Source organism: Aphis gossypii, chromosome X, assembly GCF_020184175.1.
Source record: "Aphis gossypii isolate Hap1 chromosome X, ASM2018417v2, whole genome shotgun sequence".
Classification (NCBI taxonomy): Eukaryota; Metazoa; Arthropoda; class Insecta; order Hemiptera; family Aphididae; genus Aphis; species Aphis gossypii.
The window spans coordinates 30,638,058-30,665,871 of NC_065533.1; the positions used below are offsets into that span (position 1 = coordinate 30,638,058).

Genomic DNA, 27,814 nt, shown 5'->3' on the forward strand with positions numbered 1-27,814 from the left:
TGAAAATGTAAAAATTTAAACATTTTATATTTAAACTAGACAAAATATTAATTCAACATTATTATTCACAAATTGCTGTCTGGGTAACTCTTAACCTTCGAGACATACGCCTCGAATCGCACGGATAGGCAACAATATGTGCGCGACGACACCAAGGAACGGTAAAAGATTTAGTCAATAAACAGTGGACACACGATGAAATAGGTTATTTAAGGGGGACGGGGGACCTGTGGTCGATCCGGTCTGGTGCAATGACCACATGGTGTAGATACAATATGTGGGGCAGCACTTAAAATTAATTCTTAATCGTAACTAATTTAATTTACACATTTGAAACATTTGCCGTTAAAATAAAATGTTAATTTTAATCACATAAAATATAGTTTGGAAATAATATGTTAATAGGAGAGTTCTAAAAATTGAAAAAATAAAAATTTTTTCTTAGGATTATTTGTAGATACGGTTATATATTTTATTTTGCTAATAAAAAGGTCGTAATTTATTTTACACATTTGAAACATTTGCTATTAAAATAAGATATTAATTTTAACCGCATGAAATATAGTTTGGAAATAATATGTTTATAGGAGAAAATGAAAAATTATTTCTTACGAGAATGTGTAAATACATCGTTATATTTTTTATTTTGCTAATAAAAAAGTCATAATTAGTTTTACACATTTGAAATATTTGCTATTAAATTAAGATGTTAATTTTAACCACATAAAATATAGTTTGGAAATAATATGTTAATATGAGAAAATTAAAAATTGCAAAAATTAAAGGTACATGTAAATACACTGTTATGTTTTTTATTTTACTTATAAAAAAGTCATAATTAATTTTTCACTTTTGAAACATTTGCAATTAAAATAAAATGTTAATTTTAACCACATAAAATATAATTTGGAAAAAATATGTTAATAGGACAGTTCTAAAAATTGAAAAAATAAAAATTTTTTCTTAGGAATATTTGTAGATACACTGTTATACTTTTTATTTTGCTAATAAAAAAGTCATAATTTATCTTACACATTTGAAACATTTGCAATTAAAATAAAATGTTAATTTTAACCACATAAAATATAATTTGGAAAAAATATGTTAATAGGACAGTTCTAAAAATTGAAAAAATAAAAATTTTTTCTTAGGATTAGGTGTAAATACACCGTTATATTTTTTATTTTGCTAATAAAAAAGTCATAATTTATCTTACACATTTGAAACATTTGCCATTAAAATAAAATGTTAATTTTAACCACATAAAATATAGTTTGAAAATAATATGTTAATAGGAGAGTTCTAAAAATTGAAAAAATAAAACTTTTCTTTTGAGTATCTGTAGATACACTGTTATATTTTTTATTTTGCTAATAAAAAAGTCATAATTTATTTTACACATTTGAAACATTTTCTATTAAAATAAGATGTTAATTTTAACCACATAAAATATAGTTTGGAAATAATATGTTAAAAGGAGATTTTAAAAAATTGCAAAAATAAAAAGTTTTTCTTAGGATTTGTTCGCACCCAATAATAATAATAATAATATAACACCTAACCTTGACCTACGCCTCGAATCGCATGGATAGGCAACTCTATGTGCGCGACGACACTGTGGCACGGGAAGAGATTTAGTCAAAGAACACGGGAAGCAGGATGAAATAGGTTAAGTCATATTGCACTGAAACTGCATGGAATTTTATAAAAAAAATGTTAAAATTAAAAAAAAAAACAAATTGGATTTATCCGTTGTGTGATTTATACTTAAAATCACAAAAATCAATTTTATGTGACTCGTGCCTTGAGTGGTATGATTTGAAATGTGCAGGTTTAATAAATAGAAATAATAGAGTAGGAAATAATTGATTTTATCAAAATTGTAAAAATGAGTGTGATTAATGTGGTGAATTATTATTGTAAATTGTTTGATAAAGACGTACAAATAACTAACTGTAATATAACCAAAGTGGTAAATTATTATTGTAATTTTTTTTTTTTTTTAGATTTTTTAATGAAGACGTACAGAAAACTTACTGTGATATAACTTGAGTTTTATAGTTTAGATTTTTGTTATCTTTTGCCTTAACATATCTTCATAATTATACTCTTTTCTCTCTTTATATGATTATACAAAAATTATAAACTATACTAAACAATTAAATGAATTTGTAATTATGAATTAATCATCGCATTATATATAAATAAATAATAAGTATCGCATATTGTTATCATGCGCATTTCTTATCATAGTTGTCAAGGGTTTCAATAAAGACCCGACTGTTGGGGATATAGGCACAGCGTTTTTTCAATACTTCTGCAATATTATAATCAAGTAGGTAATGAATAAATAATGTATAAGAAAAATTTAAGCAATGTCAAAACTATATTAATGACAATTAATGAAATTTTTATACTCACTCTATATTCAACTTTACCTACTGATTTTTCAATAGTTCTACAATTATATTTTGCTTTTAATTGCACACACGGTATGTCTTAAGAAACAGGGTACACTTTATCATTCATTCCCTTTTAATATTTTTCTATTCTGTTTGCAAGACGTTAAATTAGACTTCTAGATCATAAATTCTTATGATTTAAAAATGTTTAACTTAAATTTTTTTAATGGCAACCCCTATTTTAAACATCATTTTTGGATTGTTCGATTTTTTAAAATATTTTTGATGTATCAACTTGTATTGTAAACTCAAAATTTTCTAAATTAGAGCTAAAAATATAATTAAAAAAAAATCTAATTAATTTTTTTAATTGTTAGTATGTATTATTTCCTTATAAACACCATAATGTAATCAAAATTATTATTATTGAAGTGATAAATTATTTACTGTTTATGAATTAATATTTAATTTTATTGTTACACATTATGTAATAACATAATTTAAACATGTGTTTTCAGAAAACAAAATTCTATATTTCTTTTTTATTTTATTTACAATTTAATTTACAGAAATTACTTGCATCATTTACTATTCAATGAATTGTTCGAACATACCTCCGTTGTGTAGAGTGCATGCATCAAAACGACGTACACATTCACGAGTAGTTGCTACTTGCTTGTAGTATTTGATTTTGATTTAAGAGGTTACTCGCGTGTATAATTTTGTTGTTTAAGTCTTGAATGTTGATTGGAGGATCAGCATAAACAACATTCTTCAAGTGGTTCCACGAAAAAAAATCTTAAGATATTAAATCCAGTGACCTCGGGGGCCACTCGACTTGACCATGTGTTGCAATACATTTTTCACCAAATTTTTTTCTCAAAAAATCTTGAATAATTTGAGCATTATGAGCAGGGCGCCATCTTGCTGATAATAAATGTTTCTACGTTTAACTAAAGGTAAATCATCAAGGAGTAATTACAAACCATTACGCAAAAATCTAAGTATCTTCTTCCCGTTAAAGTTCCATCATAGACATGGGGCCCTAGTAATTTCCCACCAATCAAACCAACCCATACATTTGTATTTGGAAGTTTTTGGGAACAGCCCAGTGAGGATTTTCATTCGACCAATAACGATTATTTTGTTTATTTAATATTCCTTTATTAGTAAATTTTCTTTCATCAGTCCACAAAATATGATTAATTTATAATGAATCATCCTCAGACATCACCATAAACCAAAAAATAAAATTTAATCTTTTTTTTGGGTCTGTTATGCGTAAATGTTGGACTTAATCTGGTTTGTAAGGGTGTCGTTTGTTTTTTTTTTTTTTTTTTTTTTTTTAATCCTATGAACTTAAGTTTTGGACACGCCAACTTCATGTCCAACGTGTCTAATAGACGAACGTGGGGTTATTATGAACAAAGAACATCCGCTAAAACTTAATTTTCAATATCCTGTAATTGATTAAATGACGATTATAATATGTTTCATATCCATTACTTAATAAATTATAATTTGGTGATATTACCTACCTCTACATTTTTATTTTCAACTTCAAATACTTAATAACCAAGAATGACATTGCAGATATGCTATGAAGAAAACGATAAGACTCAACAGATGAGCTTCTTACAACTGATAAGCTTATAACAATTTAATGGCAGCGGTGGGATTGGATGAGTTTTTAATTCTGTTATATTGTTATAATGTAGAACATTTAAAAATTGACCATATGCAATATATTTGTTCTTTTACTTTTATATTTAGTGCAATTTTATTGTAAACCAACACCACAATAAGCTTTTATATCTTCTATTGTTATTTGTACATCTTTAAATTCTGGTTTTTGAAAAAGATATTCTAACTCATTATTAGTTAATCCAAAAAAAACCAATTAACTCACGAATGCTATAGAATGGTTTTAATCTATACATGAAGGCAGTATTTCATGAATAACTTAGGAAGATATTCTAGTCACAAATGCTTGAAAAACGTTTTTTTTTGTTTTTTTAAAAATAATAAAAATAGTTTTAAAAACATAAAAATATTTTTATAATCTTGAACCAAAGTGTGTGTTGTAGTATTTGTTACTGTTGACGATTCGAGTTCATCAATTAGTGCAAAACATAGTTTATTATAATGCTTTGATAACAATTTTCACAATGATCTAAGACCAATTATAATATCATGAAAACAGTCCTTTTATAACTAGTATCACCACACAAAAATGTACTTATTTTTCTATGTTTATCACTCATTTTAGTACTTTTTTCTTAAATAACTATGTTATTCAGGCGCGGATCTGAGGGAGGGCCGTATTTTAAGTTATATAAAATAAAATTACTATAAAAATATTATAATTGTTTGTAAATTACAGTACGTACTCCCCCCCCCTTTGTGATTTCTAGATCCGCGCTTGATGTTATTCAAAGGATTCGTGAATTATATCTTTAGTTTTATCAATAGTACTGAAATAAGAATTTATTGCATTTTCTGTTTTAAAATTTGCATACAAAACCGGATATTTTCCAAAGTGTTGGTTCATTATGTTAGTTTCCTTACTTATCTTAAGGTTTTTAAATAGGTAGTTCATCATAATCTGTTATTGGTGTTTCAGAGTTTGTGATTGGTTTTCCCAAAGAATCTACCTGAATTTCTAAGAAGTACTTAAGCATAGTTAAGATTTGTTGATTTTCCATACTTGTGAGAAGCTAAGATTACTACTCCTCAGAGTTCATTGTTTTCAAATACTTCTTTATATCTAGCAATGTTTTTAGTTTATATAATATTTTGCCTGATTCAGTATTGGTAGAAGGTAACGCTTTTATGTTCATAAAACCTAGAGTTTAGTTTTTAATTTATTACTATAAATCAAGAATATTTTGTTAATTTAGACCAAAATGTTGTTAATATATGCATCGACACAAACAATTTTAAAATTTGTAAAAATCTTGTAATTCAAAGAGTGACAAATACCAACGAATGTGAAATCAATCTATTAATATTAATACATAGTTAACTGAAATCCCTAAATTTTGTACTTCAATTGATCATGATCTTTTATAAATTATTGTCATCAAACTCATGGCTTTTCGCTGTAAATCTTCAAAACTTAATAACATGTTTAAATGAAAATCCTATTATTACTGTTATAAAAGGATCAGGAGTTATATCTCTTAGTGAATATTGCTCTGCCTCATCTGAAGGAATTAAATTAACACTATTTTTTTTTTTTTTTGAGTTGAATCGACGACCGGGAAGGAACCGCTTTTGCATTACTTCCTCCCAACACTATTTAAAACAATGTACTCTGATATGAATTCGGATTTTGTTCCAAGTATTAAATTGAGTATTTATAAATATAAAGCTAATGACAATAAAGAATTTCTACCCACAGAGAATATTTTTTCATACGAAGAAAACGATTTTGTCCCTTTACGAAGTACGAATGACAATTCAATTTGGTCAAATATTATTTTAATAATTTATACCTTAATATTATAAATTGTAGTATTAACTACAATAACTTATGCATTTTTATAATTTTTAAGTATAAAAGAATAAATGTAAACTGACCTAGTACGACAAAACAAATTGAACTTAAAAAAAAAATTAACATAAAATCAAGGAAAATCATTACCCAAAATTATTGTTGATTGCCGATATACCTCCTACAAATTCGGTGGTTGGCTATATAGACTCGTGGTATATAGCAGTGTTTCTCAACCTTTTTACCGTCGAGACCCCCTTTTTCAGTTTCAATTTTTTAGAGACCCCTTTTTACATTTTTTTTTATATAGGTACTGTACTTGCTTAAATAGAAGAAATACTATAAATAATAAATATAATACAAATATAAATAAATAATAAATACAAATAATACATACATTATTTCAATTATTTTTTATAAAAAGAAACGATAATTTGTTGTACCTACCACAATATGTATGCATACTAAATATTTTATTTTAATTTAGATTAAAAAATAATGATTTATAAATATAATAATAAAATTAAGGTTTTTAATGGCTTGATTGTTGTTGTTGGTTTAATATTATTTCGTCAATTCTTGCTTTATAGAGTTTGTTAAGCTAATTCTCAAGGCTGCTGAAATTTCCAGTCGATTTCTAGTCTTTAACCAATAGCGACTTTACAATAAACAAAAATATAGTTTATTTTCTTGCTAGACACAGTGACACGTCATTGTTGTTGTTTTACTACATCCAGATTCCGTACTTTTTTGGTGGATTTTACTAAAATTGTATTACATAAGAACCTTCTCCTGCAACCAATAGGAGCGAATCATCAGTGAAAAATGTTACAATGAACGGAGAAAATAAATAATAATAATAACAAATTGTTAACATGGTTACCAAAAATAAAATAATAATAATAATCAGTACTTATAATTTATTTATTTTTTTGTTAAAATTGTTACCATGGTTACCGACATTTTAAATTTTTTTTTTGTGCATTTAAGAGGCCATAACTCCGGAACCACTTATCGCACAGTTTTCAAACTTCACAGAAACCATATCAATATCAATCTTAATATGCCCTGATATTTTTATCCAAATCGGTTCGGTGGATCTTATAATGCGCCAAGGATATTCACTTTTCCATCGGGTACCACCCCCGAAGTTTGAAATTGAAGCATTATTTCGACTAGTTATGCTGTAAACAGACACAAAAAAAAAAACATACATCATTGTAAAATCAATACATTCATCACTCCGTTCAGAATCTAAAAAACCAAATGAAAAAAAAAACCATGAAAATAAAAACCAAATTTTATATTTTGTTATCATATTTTGCTGTCATATTTTAGGTATTATTATTGTCTATAAAAAATTACAAATAAATATCTTGCCAATTGTCAGTAGAATTAAATATAATAAAAAGTTATGGATACATCATTGTAAAATAGAGAGTAAAAATTAATAAATTGTATAGACAAATAAATATCTTGTCAGTAGAATAAAATATAAATAAAAATGTTATCAATACCTTATTGTATAAAAAATGGCAGTTAAAAAGTTTTCAATGTCACGGGTACCTTTATTATAATCTTCACATAACTTTTTTGATTGGATTTGTAATTTTTTATACACAGTGTTTTGTCGCTTCTGTTGTGGTACACCTAATTCAATTTGGGCTAGCTTAGTTTCATCAGATGCCACTTCTAACCTAATTGTATTTATAATAGTCCATATTGTTGGATGTGTTTGACCTACTAATTTACTGAACCTAAGGTTCCAACCTTCTGTAGAATTCTTTGTTCGTTCTTCGTTCTTTAAAGTCGATTCATTTACGTTCCATAAATTTGGTGGAAAAATAGGTGACAATTTCTTAAAATTGTTTTATTATTTTCATTTTTAACTTGCCTATACTTGCCATTTACATATGTTTCATCAAAATAATTTAATAAAGGTTCAGCCTCCTCAGGAACAATGTTTTTTAAGTATGCCATACCATCTTTAACGTCTCCTATTGGTAAGAATGCCAAACCATCCATTTTTCCACAAAATTCAATTAAATTTTGGCTTTCCCTATACTGTGTCTGCAACCCTAACTCCTGTACTTTTCTATATGTTGATCGTGTCAAATGGTAGAAATAACCCTGAATATGTACATGTGTGATAGCTGTAATTACTGCACGTTCAAAATCAACATATACAACCGCAGGATCAGGATATTTTTGACAATAAATTTTTTATTTATTTTTTATTTATTTATATTTAATTATAAATTGACAAGCCCTTTATGTGTTGCACTGTCACGTGCTCATTACTAAATAATTCTGTACAAATATCAATCATACACGGTTTTAACAATTTTTCCCCAATCGAGTATGGTTTTTTTGATTTAGCTATGTGCAGGGCTGCCAAATAAGAACATTTTAGATAGATTTTGTCTTCAACGGTATAAGTATTTATCATTTTTTTATTTTTTTTTTAATTCTTCGAGTTTTCTTAAAAAAAAGTCCCTTGTATTATTTTTGTACTGAACATGACTAGTTTCCATGTGCCTAATAAGCTTATTTGGTTTTAATGATGCATTTGCCATTGTCATACCACAAATAAACATTGAGGAACATTTTTTTCCATTTTCGTTTAAATATGTATAGCCATATTCAATGTAGCTATCTTTATATTTTAATATTTTTAACTTTTTGAGTGGTGGTTCATCAAAATTCTAGGTAGTATCCAAATTATGTTTTTTTGTAATAATTAAGTTTTGATTATCTAAAGTCGATGATTATTAGACGGTCTATATTTTCAGTAGAATATATCTTTGCTGAAATTTCATTCTTTACTATTTCAGCTATGAACTTAAGGAACGTGTTATTTAAGCCATCAACCCTAGTATTATAATTGATACTATCACAGTATGAAACCATTAATATTGATACAGCTGAGTCAAACGCATAAGTGTTACTTAGAGTGCTTTTCTGAAGTCCTTAATCACAAAACTTTTAATTTCTTCAGCCCTAGAACCATTTTTTAAAATAGGAAAATTCTTCATTTTTCTTAATTTATTCAATTGAAGATGTTTAAGATCTGGATTTTGATTTAGATAAGAACGAATTCTTTATTTATTATTTGATTTTTTATCCCAGCTTTCAATACATGTAATACAATACATGTATCAAATCATCAACAAATAAGACTTCATCAGAATATGTTATGCATATAATAGTTGTTCCACTCTGTCCTGGTCTAGTCAGTAACACGAAGGCAATGTATGAACAGAAATTTCACTGACAGCGCATTTTTTAGTTTTATAAGTTGGAGAGTTACCTACTGCACATAACAAACATTTTGTGTTTATTTTATTGGAGTTGATAGAAATACTTCCAATACAATTGTCAATTTTTTTTCATAACTTTCAATTGATAGCATCTTCTATATGTCTTTTAAATTTTTTAAATTTGAAGTGCTTACATATTTTTCAATTGAATAACACTCTATATTAGTTATTTTACTCAAATAACTTTTTTTGTGAGGTGATGAATCGTCTGAATTGGAATACATATATACATTTTTTGGTGAAACTCCTCTATCTAAATCAAATTCTTCGTAACGTGGTGAATGATCATCAATATCATCAGAATGACTATTAGGATAACATGTTGGTAAATTTATTTTTGCTGTGTTAGTCTTTTCATACAACGGTGATTCGTTTTCATCGGAATGATGAGAATTATCATAATATGCTGGTGAACTTCGTTTGTTAGTTTAATTTTCGTCATAAAGTGGTAAATTGTCCTTATTGGAATGACTTTCATTATTATTTTGAATCATTGTATCTTTTAGCGACAAATTGTGATTCAACTTTAACAGTGACATACCATGGAGCAAAGTTATGTGTTGTTTTAAAAACAATTCAATATTCGTAGGTAATACAATATTTTTAAATGTGACATTTTTTAATTTATTAAAACTTGATTCAATGGCTACAGAACTCGTAGTTGCATTTCTATAACCAAAAATTGGAATTATTATCTCTGACCATAGAAGTACTAGTTTCATACATTTTATAATATATGGTATTAGTTCGGGTAAATATAATGGGATGAAATTATTTCCGACTTGTAAAAACGATTTACTTTTATCAAAATTGTTTCAGGCAATTTTTGAAATGGATAAATTAAGTTTCCCAGACCTTCGTTTAAACTTCTCTGAGACTCTGCTGAAAGCACTTCCTTGTCTATTTCGGAATTTAATATATTTTCCAATATTGTTTCGTTTCCATTAAACTAGTTGAACTAATATGGATAATTCTTTGTTTATCCATTTCACACGGAGTTTCTCATTTTTTCATACCATCAGTTCCGTCTGTTTCATTTGTTAGTACAATAAATAAACTTAATAATAAACAATAAATATCTTCTAGAGATTTCAATTTCAATTTTATTAGCATACATAACAACCGTAAAATTACTTTTCGAACTCTTCTTGCTTCAAATTTAAGTGGTGGCCATTTAGTTATTAATTTTAAAAAGTGAGCAATATCTGTATTCTGTACTAATAAAACATTTAGGAATCCAATGATTATTATTAGCTGGTAGATAATTTATAACTAAATCAGCACAAATGTTAATATAATCTTACAATAAAGAGTAGGTTGAGTAAAGCATTGTACCACTGTTGAAAGTATTTTTAATGACTGATCGCATACTGTTATTTTTAGTAATGATACATCACACTTTTTCCAATTAGCAAGTCCATTGAAAATTGCCACATTAGTAAGTCTTTCACTTAGCATATTACTAATGGTAAAACCAAATTCATTTTCTTGATCATAAACTTAAGCTTCATAAAGAAGTATATATTTGGTATATATATATAATTATAAATTTATTTTTTCAAATATATTTTTAAAAAAAAATTAGTTTCAAAATATATTTATAAAAAAATATTATTTATAAATATATATTTTTATTTCTTTAAATATATTGATAAAAAAAAAATTATTTTCAAAATATAAAAAAAAATTTATTTATAAAAAAAAGTTATTATAAAAAAAAAAATTGTTTTAAAAATTATTTTTTATTTTTTCAAATAATTTCTTTAAAAATAAATTATTTTCAAAATTTTTTTTATATTTTCAAAATATATTAATAAAAAAAATTATTTTCAAAATATTATTTATAAAAACATCTTAAAGGTGCCCACACACTGCAGCGGTGGTGGTGGCGGTAGCGTTAAAATGAGTCTGGACACAATTTTACCGCCACCGCCGAGACAATAGAATTTTACCGCCACCGCTGCAGTGTGTGGGGACCTTAAAGATAGAATGAGTAGTTCTTGAGATCATTTACATTAAAGATTTAACAATGTGTTTTTTCATATTAGTATAATTAAGTCTCAATAATCAATAATCAACTCTTAGCTGCTTTTACACAATTTTTTATAAATTTGAATTACAAAATAATTTGCAAATATTCATGATTTTGACAAATTTTCGTTAATATTTGAACCTCAAAAGTGTTCCTCAAAAAATGTGCCTATGAATTCTTATAATTATAATTATAATTTTTGAATCACTATAAGACCAACTTATGATAAACTTTGTATTACATTTGCATGTATTATGACTCAGCCATAATTTGTATTTGAAAATACTTTTTGAACTTAAAAAAAAAAAATAATTGAAAAATTATTTTTTATTTTTTCAAATAATTTCTTTAAAAATAAATTATTTTCAAAATATATTAATAAAAAAAATTATTTTCAAAATTTTTTTTATATTTTCAAAATATATTAATAAAAAAAATTATTTTCAAAATATTATTTATAAAAACATCTTAAAGGTGCCCACACACTGCAGCGGTGGTGGTGGCGGTAGCGTTAAAATGAGTCTGGACACAATTTTACCGCCACCGCCGAGACAATAGAATTTTACCGCCACCGCTGCAGTGTGTGGGGACCTTAAAGATAGAATGAGTAGTTCTTGAGATCATTTACATTAAAGATTTAACAATGTGTTTTTTCATATTAGTATAATTAAGTCTCAATAATCAATAATCAACTCTTAGCTGCTTTTACACAATTTTTTATAAATTTGAATTACAAAATAATTTGCAAATATTCATGATTTTGACAAATTTTCGTTAATATTTGAACCTCAAAAGTGTTCCTCAAAAAATGTGCCTATGAATTCTTATAATTATAATTATAATTTTTGAATCACTATAAGACCAACTAATGATAAACTTTGTATTACATTTGCATGTATTATGACTCAGCCATAATTTGTATTTGAAAATACTTTTTGAACTTAAAAAAAAAAAATAATTGAAACTTAATAGTATGCTATTCAATTATAATACCCTTACTTAAGAGGATGCTACCCGGACAAACAAAATCGTATAACGTTCGAGAGAATGCGCTTTTAGGTGTTTTCACGCGGCGCAAGCACGCGTTTAGCCACGCCCAGTACCGCGCATGATCTGCACATTTGGCACAACTGGTCCGATGAATTTCTGTACGGGAGCGCGTTTTAGTGTTTCGTACTTTCGTCGTTTGTTGAATGTCGAACATCTTTCGTAAACGCAGCAGACGTCATCGTGTTCATTTCACGCTTATTATACTATGTCCAGTAGGATGGCACGCACTCACTAACTAACTATTTATAAGAAATCCTGTTTATCTAAATATATTTACCTATGTTTACATAATACTTATTTTACTTAACATCTTTAGTTTTAATTATCGCGTGATTACTTCCTGAGCTATATTAAATAGTAATAATAAATTACTATAACATAAATTAATAGTAATTTTTATGTTTAAAACGTTGCATCTTTTTATCTACATAAAAACAAACGTTATCACACACAATTATACCTAATATAATATAACATTATGTACTCGGTAGACTATCATCTATCAACCAACATTACATTTTATTACACATTTTAATAGAGGAGTTATACTAAATAATATAAATAATATAAATCATATAAATTAGGTACGATGATTATAATATTATACGTGTACCTAGGTAATGATATTTCTAATAATAATTTAATAATTTATAATTTATGAGTCAAATAATAATAGTCATCCGAAAACTATATTGAAAATATTGTTGGAGTACACATATTATACGTTATCACCAGTCTTTTCTCTTATATCCGTTTTGAGCATCCTTTTGGGATATAGAGGATCAACTATTTCTGGTAATAAAACTTCCAAGTAGAATCTAAAACAAAAACGTTGATTAGATACGATATAAAAATGAATTTGTTTTCTTAAGCTAATATGACTTAGGCATTCTAAAGACATTACGTTGTTAAATAATTGACCATTTTTGAATCCCAAAAAGTAATCCAATTAGCGGCATAAATAACGAAATAACACGTTTCTCTACGGGATACATCTAACTGACCTATCACCTGATAATAATATATGAATGATTTTTCTTCAATTGTATGGAATCACCTACAACTATGCAACATTGTAACTGAAATAGTTGATACAAAAATGTAAGTTGTAATTATATAATATATAAAAATAATTTAACATACTAGTTTATTGTTAACGGCATCAACAGCATTTCTGGTATCTTTGGCAGAAAATGGGCATTTTATCTCAAGTATACAAGAGTCTCCAATCAAACCATCTTAGAAAAAATTATTATATGATAAAAATTTAAAATACAGTTTATCGTTATAATTTATAGTTGTATAAAAATATAAAATTTTAATACACCCGGACTAGCTGCTAAATATGGAATTTCAGGAATTTAAATATTATTAAACCACACATCTTCACAGTTTCCCCAATAATTTCCTCTGCTTTTTTACGAGCAACAGCTTCTGTCACTCGTCCATACTGTAAAGATTTAGCATGAGGCGCGGGAGCGTACAACATTGAATACACTGTATTTTCCTTAATTTACAAATTTGGCCAAAATTTGATGCTGTCAAACGTAATTTTCGCTCTTGAAACCACTTTTGACACTCATTTTGACCTTTTGTAGACATTTCAATTTCAGTCACGTTAGTTTTTTTTTAATATTTCTAAAAATGTGTTTTTTTTTCTTCCAAATTATTTATTGACAGAACGTCTATTAAAGGCTCTGCCAAACCTAAATGTTTACAATTTTGTGAAGTATAATATTTTATTTTACAAATACGAATAATACGTTTCTACTCATAATAATAATAGTCATTACTACTTATAAATATTATAATATTTATAAAATTAAATATAAATACGTATAATATTTAAAAAAAAAAAAACTAATAAGAAATAAGTAAATATAGCCATACCATAATCCGCATCAGGTCCATTGGAATGAGGTTTTTTAATTTTATGGTTATTAGGAAATAATTTCCTTCTTCTTGCTGTATTTCCTTTTATTCTATTATAATTTTTCAAGTACTTTTGTGCGTATCTTCCTAAAAATTATGTCAAAACAAATTTATTAATGACTAAAATAATAAAATTAAATTAAAAGTAATATAACAAAAAGTAACAAAAAGTAGTTGGGCATCTGGACTAAAATTATTGGTCATTTTTTTATGAACTTTTGTTATATACTCCTTGGAATTGAACGATATGACTGCAGCGGGCGGTGGTCATTTGGGCGAAGGTAATACTTTTTACCAAAAAAATAATAATCCGTTTGTGCGACTATCATTTGTACCGTTTGGGCGAGTGAAATTATTTTTACCTGTGCGAGGTAAAAACCGGGTGACAGATACTGATGATATTATTGCTAATCGTTATTAATCACTATTATTAATTATAAATTATTCTAAACAGTACTATAATTATATTATATGTAATTTTATTTAAAATTGTTGACTTATTATTAAATATTTATATTTAATATGATTTTTGACTGTAAATTACATACATTTTATATGATTTTGTTTAATTAATTGTTAAGTGTATATTATAAGCATTTTCATTAAGTTCAAACGGTATTTTTAATTTAATAATTCTCGCCCAAACGGTATATATCTATTCGCCTAAACGGTAGTTTTAGTTGACTAAAACTTCGCCCAAACGGTATATAGTTATTTGCCCAAACAGACTATATTTTGGGTCGATTCGCCCAAATGGTCTACGCCCACTGCAGTTTCAACTCTTGCAGAATAACTTTTTCTCCCAGAAAAGTTAAGTCTTTTTCCGGCAATATGCTTATTGATTATTGAATTGAATTGTTCGCATGCATTATTGTCCTTATTTTCCAACAAACTTTCTGCATTATTTACTAATCGTTGTACACAGTTTTCTATCTCTTGCATAATGCCTCCGTGGCTTGCTTCTGGTACTAAGTTCAAATTATTTTCATTATTTTCATTTTTATTACAAAAATAAGAATTACATTGAGTATGTTGACCTAAGCGATGAAACGGTGCATTTGATAAGTCTTTTCAAATACCTAAGGTAAACAAATTATTCATTTATAGATCATTAATCATGGTTCTAAATGCATTTACATTTAAATATGTTATGCATAATATATTGAATACTGCATAGTTTTATATCTTTACATATCAAATAAACTGTACCTTTTATTTTGTCCAACTTTGTTATATCAGTAGCTCCTCTCCAGTGCGTGACAGCTTTTGTAACATCGCTTCGGAATCTCAGTATGTTTGCTAAAATATATTTTCTTATTCGAATAGGATATTTTGTGTTTTCGGCCAACACAGTAAGTTTTGTGGCATAATTCCTCAAGAGATGATTACGACACTCAATTTTTCGTATATGAAAGTTTAGTCCATAAGGCATTCTGTCATTTAATCGTTTAGTGACACTACTATCACTATCTCCTAAAAAATATATGAGGTATGCGTACATTTATATACGTTTGTATAATAGAATAATAGATATATAATATATCTATATACATATAGGAGACCGCCCCGATTCACTCATCAACGCCCAGACCAAACCACTGGGTATAGGAACTTCAAATTTTGTACAGAGGTTCCTTAAGCAACGTAGAGGTGCACTAAGAAAGGATTTTTCAAAATTCGCATTTTAAAGGGTTGCTAAAACGGGGATTTTGTGATTTACGATGGAATTTTTGTTTATAAATAGTTGCAATAACAACCTGATTTATGTGTTGATACATTTACATTTAGTCATTTTTTTAAAGTTTGTATACATTTTATATAGCTATATATATGTATTTTTTTCCAATTGTTAATCGCTGTTCAGTGTATTGGTAGTGCTAATAGTAAGTGGAATTCACAATTTAATAATAACAATCAATTATATATAGCCTATAGTCGAAGTTATCGGCGACCCGCGATTGCAACATACAATAGGTACGGTCGGTAGACGGTCAAAGTACAAAGATAACGCGAAATGGTGAATACGTGCTGCCTACAACTCCGTCAGCCCTACTCACTCCCCACCATTAACCGATCAGCCACCGTTGTCATCGAGTTATAAAACGTGAATAGGGAAATGGTATCTCACATGAAATGGTGCATGTTTATTTAATTCGCTCTCCTATCTTATGTACGGAACTGAGCAAATGGCCAGAGAAATACGCAAGCTTATTGTGAGCCACGTAACAAAAAATTGGACGGAGTTTTCTATCATGTCTCACGACAACAATGGGGACAACTATATGAGTTCCGCTGAGTATTTTGCTGACATGTCTCAATTATAAACTTATGGTGGTTTATGTGAATTGGTGGCCGCTGGACAATTGTTCCACTACGCTTTTGAAGTTTACCGCAATTATCAACTCTATGAGCGTTTTGGTATTGAAGGTTACTTGTGTTGAGGATGCGTTTTACGCAAAATCTATCTAGGGGCCATTTTTATGTCTACCTGCCTAATGAGTCAGAAATATTGATCCCTCAGAGAGACTCCACATTACAGCAATCACCTTTCTCTTTATCCCTGACGAAGGGTAGAAAACGCAGTGCCAGATACACTGGCAATATAAGAAAAAAACAACTTCAAAACGCGGCAAAGACATATGCACTTTGTAATCCTTTAGTGAACAGATCTGCAGTTGCCAGGTACCAGCTAGATAATCCTGAGGTAGGCAGAGCTGCCGGAAAGTTGAAAGACTGACACTTCCATGGAAAATAATGGTCAACTAAGGAATGACGTACAATCCTGACCTGGCTTATGAGGCAGAAAAAACCATAGTTCTTGGTTCTATGAACCACAAGTGCAAATACTGCAATGCTCTAAAATGGAAAGAAAAAACCCCCGGAATGTGCTGCAATAATGGAAAAGTGCAGCTTCCATCTTTTGAACATTTGCCAGAACCTCTCAACAGCCTGCTTATGGACAGACACCCCCATCATAATCATTTTATGGACCTTATACGAAAATACAATGGGTAATTTCAAATGACATCATTTGGGGCTAAAAAAATTGTAACAGAAGGATTTATGCCTACTTTCAAAGTTCAAGGCCAGGTGTATCATTTGGTAGGGAGTCTCATGCATAAACCTGATCAGAATGCCCAATTTTTACAAATATATTTTGTAAGTGAGGATGAGAGGGAAGTACGCTCAAGGTGCGGCAATTTTCCTAACGTCAAACCAGGGTTGGTCAAACAATTGCAAAGCATGCTCCATGAAAAAAACAGTTATGTCAAACAATTTAAGACCACGGTTAATGCGGTGCAAAAGAACTGTAAAGAATTTAAAGTGGTCATCCGTGCAGACAGAAAACTAAATAATGCTCATGTTGGTCGCTTTAACGCACCAACACAAAATGAAATAGCTCTGATAATTGGAAGTCAGCCATTTGAAAATAAAGACATCGTACTTCAAAGCACGATAATAAACTACAGTGTATCAGTGAAATTCATAGAAAAATGTATACAGTAGGCACCTAAAGCTTATAATAATATATACAAACATATCACACTAATATATTTACATGATTTGTTTTTATCATCACCAAATTCAAGTTTTCTTGAAACTAAAAAGAAAATCAATTGAAATATTTAAACTATTTACACACTTTGGTAGCTATAAATTGTTTATTGTTTAATACTAATATTTTTGATATAGCATTTAAGAAAAAATTTTTTCTAGTATCAGATTTAATGCTGTGCATTATCCGACTATAGACATTGTATTGCTTGTTCGTCAGTAAGGCCTCGTTGCTCACTACTACCTTTGTTAAGGTATTCAGGCCGTAGTTTATCTCTCTCTGATAGACTATGTTTTCAAAGTTATTTTCTGTCCTTGTTGGCTGAGGTAGTCCATAATTTGATATACTCTGACCTCCTACAGCAAGCACTGCATCTTCAATTTGTATCAAACATTTGTTGTGAGCCTCATCTTTTTGGTCAGCATCCATTTGTCGGATAATATCCTCTGAAAGATTGTTTTTATGTGTGTGTATCCCAAAGAGTTAAGTGATCCGATAATTGACAAAATACTAACATTACTGTAAATAGTTCGCGCAGCTTGGAAAGAGAATCACTCAAAGAAGCTTCATTTAACGTATTGTTCCAGTGATTATCATCTTCAAGCAAATCTAACACATTACAGGCAGATTGGAATGTATTATGGAGAATACCATTAACAGTCTTTAGGTCTGAAAAAGATGTTGGTCCTCTAATTTCACGAAGAAGCATACGAAGATAGTAGCATTCAGTATTGTGTGGATGGATAGTATTGATGGAAGTACTCTTCCTAATGCATCGTCCTTCTTGACGGTCGGCCAGCCATCTACATTCCTTCCCTGCTTCCTTCTTTAAAACTTATTATTTTTAAATACAAAGTAAGAAGGCACTTCCGAATAAAGGAGAGTTTTTGCGAAAACGTCAGTTTTGCATAACTCAAAAAATGGTAAAAGCGTAGTCTTAGTAGGATTATTAAGCTTTCTGCCAAGTTATTAGGGGTGAAGTATACTCGCTGACCATTCTCAAGGTTGACGGCTAGATGAAAAACCGTAGAATATCGTTCATGAATGGAAAATGATAATATTCTCCATACTGCTTCGGCACTACTGATATACCTACCACTTTCGTACATTGTAATCTCATCCTTCTGGTTTTCTATCGTAAACGTTGCTTGGTCACTGCCCTTGTTTACATACTTACAGATGTACTTAATATACTTAACAGAATGACATATCTTTACATTGATGTGACAATTGAAAGTACGTAATAAGACTGGGTTGTAAGGCACAACCCAATGGTTGTCTAAATCAAGTCCCTTAACTCTTACAGTGAAACCACCGTCATTTGTAGACCTCCTCTTGTACTCTAGGTATCCATCGTCTCCTGTCTGTGTTTCTCAGCAAAGTTTTCTAGGGTATCTTTTACTGCATGTATTTTCTTTCATGCAGGGAGCATTAGGGTTTAAGCTGCCGCAGGGACCATGAACCATGTTACTTTTGACGATGTCATATAAAAGAGGATCTTGCTCGGGGTCTGGTATTTCGGCACTGATGACATTATCAATTATGTTTGATGAAATTCGATTCTGTAGCCACAGTAAGATGTGAACGTGAGGCAATCCTCGCTTTTGCCACTCCACAGAATACATATAGCACCTTACGTCACCAAATAATTTTCCTTTAGTCAAGAGTGCCATTAATTTCTTTACTTTAATATGAAATACTCTCGCTATAATGTCATGACGATCGTGCGGCTTTTGTCCAGAAAACAGTGCATCTATGATGTCTTTCCAAGTATGGTTACATGTAAATGTGATGAATAGATCAGGGCGACCATGTACTCGGAAATATGTCATGGCATCTTGAGTTCGTTCATGCATATACCTAGGTCCGCCCGTAAATGATGAAGGAAGTACTACGATTTGACCTAGATCAGTTGCATTAACATCATTACTCCCCACAGCATCTTTGAGATGAATATAGTTCTCAGCTCTTAGCTGTTTCTGATGATTCTTAATACAATTCAACCTTCCAGTTTCAATTTTTGCGTATATATCGACCAAAAACTGACTGAAGAGGGAGCGGAAGTATACAATATGGTTAACTTCACCTTGCCTAATCATAATTCGGTAAGCATAAAACGATGCCGCAGAAACTTTTTTTTCAAGAGGTAATTTCGTAGTGAGATTACACAATGGTATGTCAATAGAGTATCCGTCCTCGCCATGGCAAAACATAAGTGGATACTGCAGAGCGTCGTATGCTCGATGACGAACAAGCAATACAATGTCTATAGTCGGATAATGCACAGCATTAAATCTGATACTGGAAAAAAAATTTTCTTAAATGCTCCTGCAGGAACAGGAAAAACTTTTCTTATAAACTTGCTTTTGACAAAAGTAAGGAGCAATCGTAGTATTGCTTTGGCTGTTGCATCTTCTGGCATTGCTGCTATGCTTTTGGAGGGGGGGAGGACGGCCCACTCAGCATTCAAACAGCCTCTCGATCTCATTAGCATAGAAACGCCAATATGTAATATACCAAAACAAAGTAATATAGCCAAAGTGTTTCGCAATTCTAAGTTTATTGTTTGGGATGAAAGCACTATGGCGCATAAAAGAGGTTTTGAGGCACTTGATAGATCTCTTAAAGATATAAGAAATAAAAATGAAGTGATGGGAGAAGTAACTGTTCTTTTAACTGGAGACTTTAGGCAAACTCTACCAGTTATACCAAGAGGAAGTCGAGCAGATGAAGTTAAGGCTAAGTAAATATTTTTATAATATTTAAAAACGAATACAAATAAATTTTATCAAATGTAAATAATTCAAAAACGTGAACAAATTACATTTAATTTAATGTACAACTGTACAAGATGGTTAGGTATATTCATTAGCCATTACGAGAGCTCAGATTTATATATAAATATATGTTTTAATGTTAATTTATAAGTTAATTTAGGTAAGTGAAAAATTCGTTTCAATCGATTTCCAATGTAATGAACCATATTTTATTTTACAATTCTACATATTTTGCCGTAACTACATGTATTTACCCTTGTATTAACCTATTTTTTTTCAAAATATATTTGTAAAAAAATAAATAAATTTTTTAAATATTTTTTTATTTTTTCAAATAATTTCTTTAAAAATAAATTATTTTTAAAATATATTAATAATGAAAAATTATTTTTAAAAAAAAATATAAAATAAAAATAAAAATTATTAACAAAATATATTTATGACAAAAAATAAATAATAAAAAAAAAATTATTTTCGAATTGTAAAATAAAACAAAAATATTTTAAAATATATTTATAAAAAAAAATATATAAAAAAAAAAAATTATAACAAAATATATTTATAAAAAAAAATATTTTCAAAATACATTTAGAAAAAAAAAATTATTTTCAAATTGTAAAATAAAACAAAAATATTTGTAAAATATATTTATAAAAAGAATTATTTTTAAAATTAATTATAACCAAATTAATCAATTTTAAATGTTGTTTATTCATAATATAACTTTTTGAACATTATTACAACATTAAATGTAAAAAATAGTAAAATCTTATTATTAATATGGATGTAAACGTACCTAGTTTACTTTATATTTGCTTATACCAAATTCAATTTTCATTTCTAACTTTTCATACTACAACAAGTTGATCATTGTTAAACGTAGATTAATTATAATATAACTTATTCAACATTATCATAATATAAAATGTAAAAAAAAAGTAAAATTATATTATAAATATGTATGTAAACGTAAAAAGTTCACTTTAAATTTGTTAATAATATATTATATTTTAATTTTTAACAGTTAAATTTTAACCAATTGATTCAAATGTAGTTTAACTATAATATAACTTTTCAACATTATTATAATATTAAATATAAAAAAATAGTAAAATCTTATTATTAATATGGATTTAAACGTTCCTAGTTCACTTTATATTTGCTTATACCAAATTCAATTTTCATTTCTAAAAGTTCAAACTATAACAAGTTGATCATTATTAAATGTATATTGATTATAATAAAACTATTTCAACATTATTATAATATAAAATGTAAAAAAAAAGTAAAATTATATTATAAATATGTATGTAAACGTAAAAAGTTCACTTTAAATTTGTTAATAATATATTATATTTTAATTTTTAACAGTTAAATTTTAACCATTGATTCAAATGTAGTTTAACTATAATATAACTTTTCAACATTATTATAATATTAAATATAAAAAAATAGTAAAATCTTATTATTAATATGGATTTAAACGTTCCTAGTTCACTTTATATTTGCTTATACCAAATTCAATTTTCATTTCTAAAAGTTCAAACTATAACAAGTTGATCATTATTAAATGTATATTGATTATAATAAAACTATTTCAACATTATTATAATATAAAATGTAAAAAAAAAAGTAAAATCATATTATTAATATGTATGTTAACGTAACAAGTTCACTTTAAATTTGTTAATAATAAGTTATGTTTTCATTTCTTACAGTTGAATCTATACCAAATTGATCATTGTTAAATGTAGTTCAATCATAATATAACTTTTTGAACATTATTACAACATTAAATGTAAAAAATAGTAAAATCTTATTATTAATATGGATGTAAACGTACCTAGTTTACTTTATATTTGCTTATACCAAATTCAATTTTCATTTCTAACTTTTCATACTACAACAAGTTGATCATTGTTAAACGTAGATTAATTATAATATAACTTATTCAACATTATCATAATATAAAATGTAAAAAAAAAGTAAAATTATATTATAAATATGTATGTAAACGTAAAAAGTTCACTTTAAATTTGTTAATAATATATTATATTTTAATTTTTAACAGTTAAATTTTAACCAATTGATTCAAATGTAGTTTAACTATAATATAACTTTTCAACATTATTATAATATTAAATATAAAAAAATAGTAAAATCTTATTATTAATATGGATTTAAACGTTCCTAGTTCACTTTATATTTGCTTATACCAAATTCAATTTTCATTTCTAAAAGTTCAAACTATAACAAGTTGATCATTATTAAATGTATATTGATTATAATAAAACTATTTCAACATTATTATAATATAAAATGTAAAAAAAAAAGTAAAATCATATTATTAATATGTATGTTAACGTAACAAGTTCACTTTAAATTTGTTAATAATAAGTTATGTTTTCATTTCTTACAGTTGAATCTATACCAAATTGATCATTGTTAAATGTAGTTCAATCATAATATAACTTTTTGAACATTATTACAACATTAAATGAAAACAATAGTAAAATCTTACTATATGATCAATGGATCAAGTTCAATGGTTTATACACAATATAAACTAGTTGCAGGGTTATTGGTGGTACCTGCTGGTAAGTGAGTCATGCATATTGCCAACATAACCAAAAATCTCATATTTCCCAGATAAAGGCAGCACTGATATAGCAAATAGTAAACATAACCTCTTATTAAAATGTTATAGAAGCTCTTCAATTTTGTTTAAATGTGCTTTAATTTGTCATATTGGTTTTGTTATATGTGTTGAACAATTCAAATCTAAAATATATTATATTCTAATACTCATTTAATTAATATGCAAATTGCTTTGAGTTTTGTTTTCAATATATGAAGCTGACATAGGACTGTGTATTATTGATCAAGATTCGGGCTCGTAGCCTGACAACTCAGTACGGTTTTTGAATTCTGGGTTTGCTTTTGACGTTATTGGGAACGACTCTTGTCTATCACTGGCCGATTAAATAGTAAGTCAACCTATTTATATGTTTTTTCACTGTTGAATTTATTGACTATTTTCATAGTTGATTTACTTAAGTTACAAGTTTCTGATCTTGGATATGGGTCTAATAATTGAGACTAGGTAACACTATTTTAGTAGCATTTTAAATACTTTTTATTTTTTAATAGCATCTAACATTTCCAACAAAAAATATTCATTTTAAACAAATTCGTTGTATGAAATTGCATTGTCTTAGATATATTTATTATTGTATATACAGGCAGAGACATATTGTGCTTTTGTTGTCAGAGGAGGCGATTTGGAGCTTCAGCGTTCTGAATCACTTTTCAGTTTTTTTAACTACAGTGTTGATTTGTGACAACAATCTTTAGAATTATTAATCTTTACATAATTCATGTATGGTCACTATGGTGGGCTATATTAATCCATATGCCATATTATATGTTCGTTTTAGTTTTATACAATTAAGTTTAACATAAAAATATCAACAGTTTTTGTTGTGTACATTTGGAAATAAAAAACATAATTATAAAAAGTTCTAACGTTTAAATAAGCTTTAAGGTTATTGTATGCATATTTCAATCATTATTTTCTCCTACCAAAACATTATCTTAACCACTGCCGATGCTTTCTTATCTTATTATAAATATATATATATATATAATAAAATTTTAGTGTTTTGAAATTCTCTTTATATATCTTTTTTGTTGACAAAAGAATTTTTAGGGGAGGTCCCACGTATCTTATATGCATGCTTATGTAATACCATATTATTAACACAAATCAAAATAGTTTAATGAAATTAGTACATTTGGTCTATTTAAAAATTTTTGATTAAAAACAATAGTTTCCAATCAACCAAACATCTGTGTTTTTTTATTTCAGATGGTACTTTCAGTATTTTTGGGGCCTTCTAATAGCATTATGTAAAATTATTAGGTATAAATGGTAGGTAGCCTATTCAGCCTAATCGGTAGCTATTACGGCCCTGCATTAAAGTATAATTTTTTGTTTATTAATTAACAATAAACTAAACTCCATTAAACAATTTATATTAAAATTTATTTCAGAAATCTTTTACTAGTCCCACATAAACATTTTTTATTTGTCGCATAATAAATAGGGTATAGCATAGCTTAATCTTTAGGTTCTCTTTAACTTCTGTCTTCACTTATTTCTATTTAGTTGATTTTTGTAAAATGTACATTTTTCAAACTCTTAAGAATAGAATTTAGTTTTAGTTGTGAAACAATTATCAAAAACTATTTGGGTGTATATCATATAAAAACTAGTGTAATATGTTATAAATTAAAATCAAATTTTATTAGATTGAATATAATTTACATACACTTATTTTAATTAATTAATATTATCATTTTTATGTGTAGAAAATACTATGGAAAATCATCAATTTTGCAAAGTTGAAGAAAATGTTGAAACAATTATTAAAATTGAAACTGATACATTTGATGACTATGAGTGGAATAGTACAATTGAAATTGTTCCAGACAATATAGTGGATGATTATTTGTGTGATAGTACAATTGGAATGTCTGAAGGTGTTGACAACCAAAATAATGTGGAGTTACCCTTTGAATCTCAGGTAATATTCTTTTTAAATTTGGTATTCAAAAAACATAATTATATATTATACACTATGTAGTAGAGATTTTTATTGTATAAGCGACATTTCTAAAATTATAATAAATTTTATAAGTTATAATCTATGTACATATTTACATTTATGTACGTATACAGTTGTAGGTATTGAATAGGTAATATTATACATAAAGGGTAGTATACCACTTATGCATGGTAAACCAATTACGATAAGAATTCCGTGAAAAAACTACAACATTTATTAATTATTTTTTTTATAAATATTTTTTTCCTTATAGAATGTCACAGTTAATAGTATTAACAACTTTGATGATATATTAAAAAATCACCTGGCAGAAGATAAAAAACAATTAAATTTAAAAACAAATAAATGTAAATACTGTGGAAAAAAATTCAAATTAAGATTTGGCCTCAACAGGCACGTTCAAAAACATCATAAGTACAATGAGATACAAGGCAATATAAAAAATACTAAGCGAGAAGAATACTCAAATGCAAATTCCAAAGGTAGAATTACTTCCTATGAAATTTTGAACAGTCAATCAGCTGTATCTGTTGCTTCTCATCATTCAATAACACACAATTGGCCAGATTCAAATATTAAAGAAGAAAAATACATGAGTTCAAATGTCATAGAAACAAATAATTCATATCAAATAAATTTACCAAATGGTAATGAATCAATGATTTTGACTGTTTCACATAATTCAACGGAGAACAATTACCATGTCTTAAATATTAAACAAAAAAATAAACGTAATAAGAAAAAATCAACATTTTGTACCACTTGTAACGAAAATTTTGCTGATATTTGTGCCTTAAAAAATCACATGAATATGCATATGGATCGTAAGCCATACGCATGTCAATATTGTTATCAACAATTTAGTAGGGAAGGCCCTTATAATTTACATGTAAAAAAACATATGTTAATAAAAGATGATCAAAAACCATTGATTGAATTTACTTCAAATCAAGATTCAAAGAATTTTATTGAATCTCTTCGATTCAAATGTAATTATTGTGAGAAAACATATAGTACTCTTTCCCGTCGATTAACACATATGAAAAAGTTCCACATTGAGTCAGATACAACAGGTTCTTCTATAATAACTTATAACAAACCTAAAAAACCTGTTCAATGTGACATTTGCTTGGAAACCTTTAGTAGCTCTGGATATTTAATTCAACATAAAAGGATACATTCAGGTGATAAACCATACACATGTGTTAAGTGCAATGCGGCTTTCACATTTAAATCAAACTTAAGAGCACACCAGAAGAAAAAAATACCATGTTATATTCCGTTTTTATATTAATGTGTTCCAAAAATACAGTTGTAAGTCAGTTGAAATTATAACACATGTTGACTTTTTAATAGTATGGAACTATTTGTACAGTATGATTAAGTTTATGCTGCATATTAAATGTATTTAATACATGTATTAATTTAAATATTTTAAGAAAAATATGTGTTTAGTAAAATATATTTAAGGTATACCTATTTTAAAATTAGTTAAATTTAAGTTTTAAGATTTTTTTCTTGTCAACCCCATAACTTGTGTTGTATATTCATATATTTTTAACCAATTCATTTATTTGTAAATCTGTACTATATTTATATACAATTTATATTTAATCAATGGTTAAATATTATATTATATTCTGCATAGACATTTAGAAATATTTATAAGTGTACCATTTTATCGTACTTTTTACTTTTGTTGCAACTCATAATCCAATAATTAAATTAGTTTTTAATTTATATAACATTAATTTTACCAATTTTGGTTATTTCACAAAGTATAAAAATTACATTACTAATATTTTCTCTTAAATTTAATATAACATTGATATAATATACGACGATTTAATAAAATCATTTTTTCTTTTTTCTTTTGCTTTATTATATTGTAATATGACATTATAATTTATAATATTATATAATCTTTTATTTTTATATTTAGTTAATTTTTAATATGAACTCAAGCATTTGTTTATTGGACAAGTTTTAAACTTATTTATTAACCATGTTTATCTACATTAAACTTTTAATTCGGAACCATCCTGAAGCTAATGTCGGGACAGCGTAATAGACTTGAAATAGATACTTTCCCGTAAAATATGGACGTCTGGCCATCCCAAAATAATAGTAATAATAATAATAATAATAATAATAAACTATAAATAATACTTTATTTATATATTTAACCGGGCGTTTGGTTCATTGGTTTAGGTGTTAATATTAAGCGCGTCGTATATCATAAAACTATAGAAATTATCATAATTGTTATTACCTGTTATATGAATAAGACTCGTTCTACTAGCTATCGGAAGCTATAAATACGAGTGCGATACGAGATGGTGTTGCTCAGACGGACGTATGTTCCGCTAGCAATATTTGATAAGCGTATACAAGGTTCCCAAACTAGTCTAAAATCAAAAAAAATTACAAAATAGTCATGAACCAACAGATGGCGCACGATTTCAGAAAAACCATCCACTAACAAAATACCAAACATCAATTAAAAAAAAATAATAAAAAATACTTACGAGTTCGTCGCCACTTTCTAAGTAGTATGCAAATTTTCGTTATAACACGGAGAATTTGAATATGCAATCAGATGGCGGTTAGTCGTCTCGCGA

At 27.5% G+C, this 27,814-nt stretch overlaps 2 protein-coding genes and 2 long non-coding RNA genes across 4 annotated transcripts; 2 read left to right on the forward strand and 2 right to left on the reverse strand.

Annotated features, from left to right (window-relative positions):
* Positions 1–6,235: 6,235 nt before the first annotated feature.
* LOC126552097 (uncharacterized) lies at positions 6,236–12,417 on the reverse strand. Its single transcript, XR_007605949.1, has 2 exons — positions 12,250–12,417; positions 6,236–7,082 (listed from the first exon to the last, which is right to left on the reverse strand). It is a non-coding gene; the product is annotated as an uncharacterized LOC126552097 (long non-coding RNA).
* Positions 12,418–12,967: 550 nt separating this feature from the next.
* LOC126552829 (uncharacterized) lies at positions 12,968–13,988 on the reverse strand. The gene is made up of 3 exons (XR_007606276.1): positions 13,444–13,988; positions 13,205–13,379; positions 12,968–13,118 (listed from the first exon to the last, which is right to left on the reverse strand). It is a non-coding gene; the product is annotated as an uncharacterized LOC126552829 (long non-coding RNA).
* Positions 13,989–20,067: 6,079 nt separating this feature from the next.
* LOC126552467 (ATP-dependent DNA helicase pif1-like) lies at positions 20,068–20,535 on the forward strand. Its single transcript, XM_050207168.1, has one exon. The coding sequence runs from the start codon at positions 20,068–20,070 to the stop codon at positions 20,533–20,535; it is 468 nt and encodes a 155-aa protein (XP_050063125.1).
* Positions 20,536–23,089: 2,554 nt separating this feature from the next.
* Positions 23,090–26,487, forward strand: LOC126552468 (zinc finger protein 181-like). The gene is made up of 4 exons (XM_050207169.1): positions 23,090–23,162; positions 24,937–25,151; positions 25,645–25,840; positions 26,108–26,487. Exons 1-4 carry the CDS (start codon positions 23,090–23,092, stop codon positions 26,485–26,487), a joined length of 864 nt encoding a protein of 287 aa, XP_050063126.1.
* The last annotated feature ends 1,327 nt before the right edge of the window (positions 26,488–27,814 follow it).